We start from the raw sequence: 12,336 nt of genomic DNA on the forward strand, positions 1-12,336 counted from the left end.
GGTTGAATTGAACGGAGGTTTAGTTAAATGGTATTGAGTTGCATGGGGGTTGAGTTGAATGGCATTGAGTTGAACGTGGGTTGAGTTAAATGGAGTAAACCTAATGATGGTTGAACTGAATGGAGGTTGAGTTAAATGGAATCGAGTTGCATGGAGTTAAATGGAGTAAACCTAATGAGGGTTAAATTGAATGGATGTTGAGTTAAATGGAATTGAGTTGCATGGGGCATGAGTTGAACATGGGTCGAGCTAAATCGAGTAAACCTAACAAGGGTTGAACTAAAAGGAGGTTGAGTTAAATGGAATTGAGTTGCATGGAGGTTAACTTGAATGGGGCTGAGTTGAACGTGGGTGGAATCAAATGGAGTAAACCTAATGAGGGTTGAATTGAATGTAGGTTGAGTTAAATGGAATTGAGTTGCATGGGGGTTGAGTTGAATGGCGTTGAGTTGAACGTGGGTTGAGTTAAATGGAGTAAACCTAATGATGGCTGAACTGAATGGAGGTTGAGTTAAATGGAATTGAAATGCATGGAAGTTAACTTGAATGGGGTTGAGTTAAATGGAGTAAACCTAATGAGGGTTGAATTGAATGGATGTTGAGTTAAATGGAATTGAGTTGCATGGGGGTTGAGTTGAATGGGGTTGAGTTGAACGTGGGTTGAGTTAAGTGGAGTAAACCTAATTAGGGTTGAATTGAACGGAGGTTGAGTTAAGTGAATTGCGTTGCATGGGGTTGAGTTGAATGGGGTTGCGTTGAACATCAGCTGAGCTAAATGGAGTAAACCTAATGAGGGTTGAATTGAAAGGAGGTTGAGCTAAAGGGAATTGAGTTGTATAGGGTTTTAGTTGAATGGCGTTGAGTTGAACGTTGGTTGAGTTAAATGGAGTAAATTTAACTAGGTTTGAATTGAATGGAGGTTGAGTTAAATATAATTGAGTTGCATGGGAGTTGAGTTGAACGTGGGTTGAGTTAAATGGTATTGAGTTGCACGGAGGTTAAGTTGAATGGTGTAGAGTTGAACGTGGGTTGAGTTAAATGGAGTAAACCTAATTAGGGTTGAATTGAATGGAGGTTGAGTTAAATGGAATTGAGTTGCATAGGAGTTGAGTTGAATAGGGTTGAGTTCAACGTGGGTTGAGTTAAATAGAGTAGTCCTAATGAGGGTTGAATTGAATGAATGTTGAGTTAAATGGAATTGAGTTGCATGGGGGTTGAGTTGAACGGGGTTGAGTTGAATGTAGGTTAAATGGAATTGAGTTGCATGGGGGTTGAGTCGAATGGGGATTGAGTTGAACGTGGGTTGAGTTAAATAGAGTAAACCTAATGAGGTTTGAATTGAATGGAGGCTGAGTAAATTGGAATTAAGTTGCACGGGATTGAGTCGAATGGGATTGAGTTAAACGAGGGTCGAGTTAAACGGGGGCTGAATTAATGGGTTAAGCGAGGATTGAGTTAAACAGGGATTTAGTAGAACGAGGACTCAGTTAAATACACGCCCCTTCAAGCGACTTCCTAAACTACCTTTACAAAATTCGTCTAGAAAGTATCCTCAACATTTCAGATCACCCATGTTTCGGAGCTAAATTCGAAAACTAATATTACAATGGCTTCTAGTAGTCTTAGCTCAGCTCTAAAACTCACTTTCCTAAATGTGATCTCCCCACCTCCTTTCCCTTCTATATCCTACCTATATACCCATATATGTTGTTTCTACCTATATACCCTTCTATATACCCATATGTTGTTTCTGAGTTTTATTTATTTACAACAGCGAGTTTTATCTGAAACATTTCAGTGAAAGTACTACTGGATGTTTATAAGACAGTCAGTACGACAGAGAGCCTTTGGGCCTGTGCCCTTCCCCCAGCGAAATCTTAAGAATCTTACGATTTTATCAATGACTTCTTATACGACATGTATGACTTGCTAGTTTTTTTCAAATTCCCCCTCCCCACCTTACATTTTTCTGTACGTGCCTAAACACAAAATTTAGACAAAATGCAGGATTTATTCTGACTTTTAACAATGAAATTACAATAATCTAATAACATCTGATATGCAATAATCTGATGGATAATAATAATCAATTATGAAAATACAACGTTATTATATTCAGCTCCCTACCTTTTTGATCCAATGTTGCCAGCACAGACGAAATTCATCCAAGTCGATGTAGTTATCCTAGAAAAGATACTAATTCCTAGAAAATATCCTAGAAAAGATACTAAGATCCTAATTGAGATACTAACGAAAAGATAATAAAGATAGAAATTGTAGAGAAAATGAGTTGCATAAATGAAAGGAAAAAGATAGGACAGAGAAACAAAAGAATAAATAGATGAGTTTGAATTTTGAAAAAAGGGAAAAACAGGCAATGTAGAATTCTTTGATTCAATAGTTTAATTTAGACCCAAGCACCTATAAATAAAATAAGCACATTAAGTACATAATAAGCAAAAGTAAGCAATATAAGCAAAAGCATACACAAGCAATATATAAGCAAGCACAAGCAAATATAATAGGTAATGCTACAGGCAAGTTCTGATAATTACATGGAATTGTATGAAAAATTATAAAACTCCTTAGATATTTGGGACAGGATGTGTCCAAAGGCTCTGTGTACATGCCACAGGTAAAAAAAAAAAAAAAAAAAAAAAAAAAAAAAAAAAAACGCATGCTAACCAATGGTGTGTGTTGCGTAGGTACCTATCTCCTGATTCGATGCCTTCGGCTGAGAGTGCAATGTGTGGAATCAATTATGAAATGGAAAATTTTATTCCACACGAATATTGTGATATACTTTGCGTATATAAAGATATCAGTTTCGTAAAGGTATGTTTGGATGGCAGAGATGTTGCTTGAATCTGTAAGAGAAAAGGTTCTGGCCCGTATCAAAGACGGCCAAACAGTTATAACAGAAAGAGACAGCCAAAGTTACTCTGGTAGGAAACAGAAGATTAAAGAGATGTAAAACCTGTCCAACAGCTAGAAAATCAGACAGCAGTTCGGTTTATGATTAGGGATTCACCTCCCCCCCCCGCACCCCGCCCGCCCCCAAATACGTCTAGTCAACCCAAAAAATTATTGTTATTATATTTTGCTTACATAAAAATTATCAGTTTGTCAAAGCAATGTGTGAGATGTGTGGATGGGAGATTTGTCGCTTGAACCTAAAGAAAAGAAAAACAAGTGGATGGTCAAAAAACGACAATGGGGAGAGATGACCTAAGTGACTAAAAAAAATTAATAAGTGTAAAACCAGTAAAATAATTAGAAAACTTGGTACTGGTGCGTTATATGAACACTTTTATATATTTTACAAGGAAACCAGTCACGAGAAACCCGTCAAACTGGCTATTCTCAAGAGACCGCTTTACATAAATGACTGCAAAGCCGTGGTTTCTCAATGATTTACGATATTTAAACGGTTGTTTTTTTGGGGTTTAAGGGGGGAAAGGTACCTAGGTTAGGTTAGGCTACGTATTTAATGTATGCTATGCTTTACCCAACCCCCCCCCTCCCCTGATGTGCAAATAAATAGCCCAAGTTTGTTTCTAAACTATTATATATCCATCCTATTTTATTTCATTAGCATTCACCAAACTTGACTTTTTAGAAGTGCCCATGTAACGCACCAGTACCTAAAATTTGAGAGCAGTCCAAATTTTTATTTGGACTGCTCTAGTAATTTAATAATTTAAAACTAATAATTTAAAAAAATTAAAAATTTAAAATTATTAATTTTAACTATAATTTAAATAATTTAAAAAAAAATATTATTTTAAAAAAAGGACTAATAATTTTTAAAAATTATTGTTATTGTATTTTGCTTACATAAAAATCATCAGAATTGTCAAAGTAATGTGTGAGATGTTTGGATGGGAGATTTGTCGCTTGAACCTAAAGAAAAAAAATAGGAAAAAAAAACGGACAGTTAAAAAACGACAATAGGGAGTGACAACCTAAGTGACTAAAAAAAAATTAATAAATGTAAAACCAGTAAGATAATTAGAAAATTTGAGAGCAGTCCAGTGCTAATGCACCATTTATTGGTATTGATTTAAGGTTGAGATTGGTTTACGGAAGAACCTCCGTGAATGTGTTCAGCCAATCAGAAAAAAAATGTTCATAAAACTATTTCTGTGTTTTTTATATGTAAAAATATCAGTTTATCAAAGCAATGTGTGAGTATCACCTTGATTTAATTTTACTGAAACCGTTTTATTTTGCATTTTTTGCTTTACAAATTTTTGTAATTTTGTAACTTTAGCATGTTTCAGTTTGCTGATAGATTAAATAATAAATGCATGCCCGACTAAAGAACGATAATATTGTCATTTAAATAACATTAAGAGACTTCTGGTATACGGGAGACATTCAGGACCATTCCCTAAAATCTCATAGTTTAACAACTACCTCCAAAGTTTCCTATCTTTTTATGTAATTCATCTGCTCTTCGTACTATTCACGCCCCCCCCCCGCCGTCCGGGACCAATACGGAATTTCTGTTGGGAGGGAAACGAAATTTGGGCCCGTCCACTGGAATTGTTCACTTCCAACCATAAAACTAGTGCAATTTTCAATCTTCTAAGGAGTGACAAATGCCCCTATACCTTCTGGATCCACTCCTGCCTCCTCCCTCCAAAAGCAAGTTCCTATGTATGTGCATTTGCCCAGTTGCTAGGGAAAGACCCACGTTGATGCATTTGTTCTAATTAATATAATATTATAATTAATTAATTAGAATATTATAATTAATTAATTAATATTAATTCTAATATTAATTAATCTAATTAATTAATATAAAATAAGATCTGAGTAGACTAACCTATATGACATAAACGATGGCGTTAGCTTTATCCAAATCATAGTCTATTATACCGCTAACACTCTCAATTACGTACTTTTTTCTGATAGCCACCACACTCAAGATCTTGTATCGCGAACACTAGACAATAACCGGTTTTCATTGTGTTTATACCAGATAATATTAGCTTCGGCTCGGTAGGAAACTACATGGTATAGCTATATTTTAATTAAATATTTAGTTGGTACTTTGATTAGGTTAGGTAGTTTAAGTTACGTATTTAATGTAGTGCGGTCTTGGCGACCCCTTCCATAATTCTTTGGTTTAGTTTTCATAGTTTTGTTGATAAAGTTTTATATTTTCATTATATTTTGTTTTATTTCATTAGCATTAACCAAACTTCACTTCTCGACAGAACTTGAGTGTGGTGGCTCTAAGACACAAGTACCCTAAATTATACTACATATAATTTATACTTGTTAATTGATATTAATCAGTATAATTTTATTAATTGAATATTACAATGAAGATTAATTTATATGCTGGTTTATATTCATTAAAAAAACAGCATTGAATACACGTTGTCAAAGCCATGTGAGAGAAATATTCAATTGATTTAAATCCACGTTCCAGCATAAGAGAAAAATATTCCCACCATGAATCACTGCTCGTCCATGGGGCGTAAAAACATGAAAAAAAAACAACAACAAATAGACAAGAAATAAACAAGACAGAAAAAGAAGAACAAGAAAGGATACCTTTTTGCAGAGTACGTGCAAAAGATATCATAAATCTATCAAATAACAAAACATCAATCCTCCAAGAAATCCCAAAAAAGAAGTAATAATGGTAAAAATTCTGGATGTCATAATCTCAATATAATTTTTCTTTAATCTTTTTCTTAGACTTGACCAAGTTACTAAAATTATTTTTGGTACTGGTTAAGAAAGGGGTAAACACGCGTTATTTTAAGTTTCGTTAATGCTAATGAAATAAAACAAAATAGGATGAAAATATAATACTTCCGAAACAAATTTGGGCTATATATTTGCACATTAAGGGGGGGGGGGTTAAAGCATAGTATATATTAAATACATAACCTAACTTAACCTAGGTACCTTTTTTCCCCCTAAACCCCAAAAAACAAAAGTTTAAATATTGTAAACGCAATGACAAACCACGGTTTGGAATCTAATTCTCTAAAGAAACCCGTTTGACTAGTTTCTTCCCTATACGATTGTCGCGTGTTTACCGCTTTCTTATACAGTACCTTATTTTTCTTTTGAAAAAACTTTATCTTTCAAAAAAAACTTCAAAGCCACGTATATTAATTTTTAAGTATCTTATAAACGATGCTCTTCCTAACAAAAACAACTTAAATGACTGGTATAGAGCAATCGCGGTACGGAATCTTGTATTGACACTGTTTTCAAATATTTCAAAACTAGAAAATGTGGATTTTTTAAGGCGGCATAGATTCAAACTCGTGACCTTGTGATCTGTAACCTACAGCAAACCCGTAACCTAGTTTTTTTTTCCCTGACTTGATAAAATAGACGAGAATTTATTTATCTTAAATAGATCGGAGTCCAGACAGCGGAACAACAATTTTTTTCTTGTTGTTTTGTGTCACCGATTGTCAATTATCACAAAAAGCGGCATTTAAAAAAGTCTCAATTTTAAATCTTTGTCTGTTATCGGACAAAGTGCAATTATTTTTATATAATGACAATATCATAATACATTTAAGCTGAGGAGCGTAAGTTAATAGGGTGGGCAGTTAACCTCCCCAGAGCCAGATACGCTCCCCAGGCCTATTTTTCTTCACATATTTCGCTTTTACTTTCTCGAAAAGTTTCATGAATAAAAACATGCTATTATTTGTTGCTGTGATTATGTTATTTTCTATTTTATATAACTTGTTATCCATACAATAAAAATTGTCAACCACTCAATTCGGCTTAAGATCCCCACTATCATTTTTGAATTCAAGCCAATGTTTAAATATAACTAAACACATTTTAAAGAAAAAAAGTACGAGCATATGAATAATACACAGAACTTCCCATACCTCATTTAAATCAAATACTTCAAAAATGTCTTTCATTTTCATATCGTCAACTTCATAAGATACAGCATCTTCATTTCGAAATAAGGATCGACAAAGGACACTAAAGTCCTCCAGTGTCATAAAGCCATCCCTAAAATTCCAAAATAAAATTTAAAATAAGATTTATAGTTCACTACCATATACAGATATAATTAGGTGCACAGTCTAGAGCATGTAATTCTGACGCTAAAGTGTTTCCACAAATAAAAATTTTTGAGAATAGCCTACGTCTAGAAAACCTGGGGACCTCTTGTGGAAACACGACAAACAAGTCGCTGTGACATTGGTGAAACAAGTAGTTTATACGTAAAACTTTACAGAATTTAAATTGGCTACATCGGGCTATGACATGGTCCGTAATTAAATTCTTACCTCTGGTGTCCCAAAGTCCAAAAAAGTGGACATTTTTTTTTTCTGTAGCTGAGGAATCTGAAATAAAAGTTTAATATATGAGCCCAGTATGCCTTTTCTTTATCAAAAGAGCATATTCAAAAGAATGTCAAGAAAAATTTAGGGACGAAAGGATTCAACAACATACGTACTAGGGATCATTATTGACAAAACTGTTATGTTTGTATTATATATATATATATATATATATATAATATCAATGTATAATGTATCAATAATTTCAATAGATTATTGCTGGACTTGAGAAAACAATGTGTTTGCCAGGAAACTTCTGAAAATTTTGAACAAATTCCCAATTTTGGGGGAAATAGAAACCCTGACAACCACCAGATATAACCTTATAAACAGCGTAAGGCGAAAATCTTGCACAAATAATAACGAAACAAGCTTCCGATATAGTAGGAGGTTGGCAATGCGATAAGCCGCATTTCCGTTTTGCATTTAACGGACAAATCAAGGAGGCACACTTGTGCCTCTTTAAAGAGGCGACCCACCACAATGTTAAGCAATTTCCGGTCTTAGAGGTCGCAGAGAGATGGCGGTGATTGCATTTTGTAGCCCAAGCTCAAACTAAGAAACGTGCAAAATTTCACCCCCCTCCGACTTTATCTTCATGGGTAAAAGTGGGCCGGAAGTTTCGACCCTCTCACCACAGCCCCCCTTTAACGTTGTTCGGTCGGGCTGAAATTTAGAGGTTAAGCTTTCCTAGGGCCCGGGAGCTCATCCTCGAAATTTCAGATCAATCCGATCACTCCTTCCCTGTTTTCCAAAAACCAGACATAGCCACTTAATGTTCATTTCCCTTTTTTTTATTAGCCACGCCTACAGGCCACAGTTGGCAACGGATCCAGGTGAATGAGGACTCATTCTAAGCGGAATTTGACCTGTTAGGGCCTTTTGATATTTTCAGACCGGAAAAAATTTCCCCCGAATTTACATTTACGAAAAACCTCGTTTTCCTGTAAGAGCCCATGTTAATTTTTCCCACCACAGCCCCCCTGTAACGTTGTCCGATCGAGCTTCGTTGTTTTATCATTTCAAGTTTGATCTTATTATTTCAATACCTTCCCATCCTAAGCAAGAATTAGCAACTTCCTTATTCATATTGAGCCCTACTCCCTACCTATATACCCAATCCTTCCTACCCGAATAGTAAATAAATTATGTTTTGTAATTTCTGCATAAGCTCTGGTAGATTCTAGTCTCTTCATAATTTTATCATTAAAAAGGGTTATTTGGAGCTCTAAGAGGAGACGATTCAAATGAAGAAGTGAACGAAACAGAAGAAGTGGAAGAAAAGTCAAAAACTATAGTTAAACGTGACATTGCTGGAAGGGCCACAAGTTCTACTGGATCTTTAGAGCAAGATGTCAAATTGAAAGAATATAAAGCTCCTGAAGAGATTGAAGAACTTGACGAAAAATATAATACAAGTAGAACAACAAGCAAGCGAAGGATTGTTCGAAACGAACAGAAAACTTATTCGGGTGATAATATACCCAGTGAACTATTAAAAGAACCTAGAGAAGCTCCAAGGGGAAAAGAATCTGATGAAGAGGCAGAGGAGACGATAGCAGTAGATGATGAAACAGGAGCTGTCATAAGACGTCGAATTGTCAGAAAATTTATAATACCTTCGGGAACTTTAGAGCCAAGAGTCAAATTGCAAGAAGATGATCCTCCTGGAGAGATTGAAGAACTTGAGGAGTTGGATGGTGAAACCGGTACTATAGTTAAGCGGAAAATTGTACGAAAAATGCAAAGAACTTCCTTTTTTAGTGAACAACCTGTTGTGCTATCTAATCAGCCTCTTAAAGCTCGAAGTGGGGATGATTCCAATGATGAGATAGATGAGGTCGAAGAAACTGATAATAAAACAGGCTGTATCACAAAACGGCGTATTATCAGAAAAATGACAAGATCAACTGTTCCCTTAATGGCAGGTGTCAAATTGCCTGAAGAAGGTGCTCCTGAAGAAGTCCAGGAGTTTGAGGAAGAAGATGCTAAAACCTGAAATCTAGAGGACAAGCTTTTTTGGGGACTGGCACCATATGCTCAAAATTTCAGCTCAATTCGATCATTCTTTCTCTGTTTTCCAAGAGCCAAATATCAAGTTTTGCGGGGATTTCCTTGCGTCAAAAATAGATTGCAGAGATTAAAAATAATGTAAGAATTGTCTCTGTGGTACAGTGGTCGCTACTCCTGACTGTCAGGCGGAAGACCCGGGTTCGATTCCCTGTCAGAGGAAATTTTTTATATATTGAATTTAAAGTTTACAAAAGAAGCTCAGTTTCTTTTTTAAATCCAATCTATTAAATCCTTCGGCTCAACAGGCGTCTCCAGAAGAATATCACAGTCGGCCTTCAGGTTACAGGTAAGTCTCCACTGCTTTGATAACATGCCGTATACCCGCATGCTTGAAGACAAGTTGAAAAAAGAAAATCTTACTGTGCATTTGATTTGAGTATTCAGGAATACTCAAAGTTTTTATTGTTTAAAAAAATGCTAAAGTTTTTATTGTTTAAAAAAAAGAGCTGTGAGAAAGTCAAACTTTAGCGTAAAGAGGGAGGCGTTGAGGAGGGCACAGCCCCTTTCATATGCGGAATAATTTCTGTTCGTTTTAAGTTTTAATGTCGCTCCTTACTTTCAGTTTAAAAAACATTTTTTTTATTTAAAGGCTGCGAAAGCGGGTGGTTTGGGGGGCGGCAGCCCCCCAACTGTACCTCCTACTCCCTGTACGTTTTAAGGTTCGAAATTGTGACTGAGCCTCTTTAACTCTTTAGAAAACGTAGTTTTTTTTTATCAAATAATTGTCAATTAAACAGCCAATTCAAAAACCCAGTTCTCTTGTACTATATTAAAAAAACGGTTCCACCACATTTTTATTGGTTAATTATTCCTTCCGGTATTTCCGTAAAAGGCCAAATAGAAATGCGGCCTAATATTACATGATCAGGAATATTCGGAAGAGTTTATTTTTATGGGGAAGTAAATTCTTCCTCGAAAGATGGAAATCGTAGGAAAACACTTAATAGAATATTTGATATGGGCGTGGGGGTGTCGGGACCATATTTTCTTATTTTAATCACGATTTTTTGGAACAGTCTCAAAGCGATGTCCTAGCCTGAACTGCCCTATTTTTTAGTTGCTCGGGCCAATAAATCTATTCGGTACTCTTCTAAAATCCAGGACACACCAAAGAAAGACCGCATCGAATTCTCAAAGCCGCTATTGATAACGGGTTTCTGCTGCATCATATTACTAAGCAATTTGCTACCTACAGAGACCAGACTAATGCCTCGACGAATAACGTTACCCACTATTTTGATATAATGAAATATTGTTTATTGCTTTGTATATCTGCTTGTAATATATGACTATAATTTACTAGCTTCTATTGACAGTCACCTTTTTTTCTATTTTTTTTTTCTTTCTTTTATTGACAGTCCCTAATGACTTAGTTTTTTTTTTTTTTATTGAATATTGTAGTAATTACGTTTCATCATTTGTTGTGTGATAATTATAATGAAATGATAAACATTGTTGCTAAGGGCTTGAAATAAACAAATTAGCCATAGTGTCTGAATCTTGCTCTCCCATCAATGCAGAAGAAAGAGAATATATTTCTCCTCTTCTAAACTAAGCCTCCTGGGTTAACCTACTCGAATTTTCAATATTGTGTTTAGTTCAAGACTTGCCGTTTTTACAAATACACACAGCAAAATTTACACAAAAATCACACAGCAAATTACGTTTCATCATTTGCTATGTGATAATTAATGAAATGATAAACATTGTTGCTAAGGCTTTGAAATAAACAGATTAGTCATAAATGTCTGAAACTTGCTCTCTAATCAATGCAAAAGAAAGAGAATATATTTTCCCCTCCTCCAAGGCCGTAACCAGCGGGGGGAGGCTGGGAGGGGGGGGTTGAACCCCCCCCCTCGAAATGTTTGCCTGACTCGTAAAAACGTAACAAAATGGATATAAACAAATTTTGTATAAGTTTTTTTAGTTTTTTTGTGTACCCTCCCCCCCAATATTTTTTGAGTAAAAGCCCCTCCTAGAAAAATCCTGGGTACGCCCTTGCCCTCCTCCAAAATAACCATCCTATGTTATCCCACACGACTATTCAATATTGTGTCTAGTTCATGAGATATTCTAAGATTTACAATTTTAAAACTGACGTCTGGGAAGGGCAGTTGCCCCCCTGCCCTAGAGCAAATTACGTCCCTGCATCAATCCATTGTACTACCCCATGGCTACATCTTATACACAGTAAGAAAGTCTTTCTTTATTCAATCTCAAGCTTTTTCTCAAATTTATTCTATCTCAAAAGTTTCTTTTTCTCAAACTTTTCTAGCGAAACGAGTGATCCAAGAAATTTACCCTGGGTTCATACCGATGGGAATATAAACGGATGGTTTCATGTCCACTAATAGGCAGGGAGGCATGGTGGAGGCAAATTGCATCATATTAGTGAATATTTGTGCGTCATGAGTGAAAATTGTGTACATATACCTAATATGAAACTTCCTCGCTCAATACAAAATTAGCTTTATTGAAGTCAAATAATCAGAGTCACACAAACACAATGTCACTTGCCCTAAACGCTTGGAGCAACACTAATCAACGGAAAAAAACATTGAAAATAATAAAAAAAAGGAGAAAAAACAAGTGAGACACGAAAACAGGGAATTTCCCGAAAAGATGAAGACAAGCAACGTCAAAAACTAAAACTAACAACTCAGTTTTATTTTGTTAATAGTCATCAAAATTCATGATTTGCTATGTGACAATGATAGCCATTACTGTCAAGTGCCAAGGCTTTGTAAACGTGGCATAGGCGGTTCTTTATCCTTCTCAGTTTTCAGTTTTAGCTGTTATTATCGCAGTCATGTCAGGTGAGGAACATGATATGTTTGTTTTTACTTGTCTTTGTTGTTGCAAAACCGAACTCGAGTGCAATCCGTTGATTATAGGATTCTTACAGAATAATGGGTAC

General features: G+C 35.5%; 1 protein-coding gene across 1 annotated transcript in view; it reads right to left on the reverse strand.

The window, feature by feature from the left end:
* Positions 1-12,336, reverse strand: part of Naam (Nicotinamide amidase) — a 102,751-nt gene that overhangs the window by 32,875 nt on the left and 57,540 nt on the right. Inside the window, exons 2-3 of the mRNA XM_089106725.1 lie at positions 6,882-7,011; positions 2,128-2,184 (exon numbers count right to left, since the gene is read on the reverse strand). Coding sequence (XP_088962851.1) covers positions 2,128-2,184; positions 6,882-7,011 — 187 coding nt within the window. The remainder of the gene's footprint in view (positions 1-2,127; positions 2,185-6,881; positions 7,012-12,336) is intronic.

This window comes from Artemia sp. Qi Xiang Cuo, chromosome 21 (genome assembly GCF_049724085.1).
Source record: "Artemia sp. Qi Xiang Cuo chromosome 21, ASM4972408v1, whole genome shotgun sequence".
Classification (NCBI taxonomy): Eukaryota; Metazoa; Arthropoda; class Branchiopoda; order Anostraca; family Artemiidae; genus Artemia; species Artemia sp. Qi Xiang Cuo.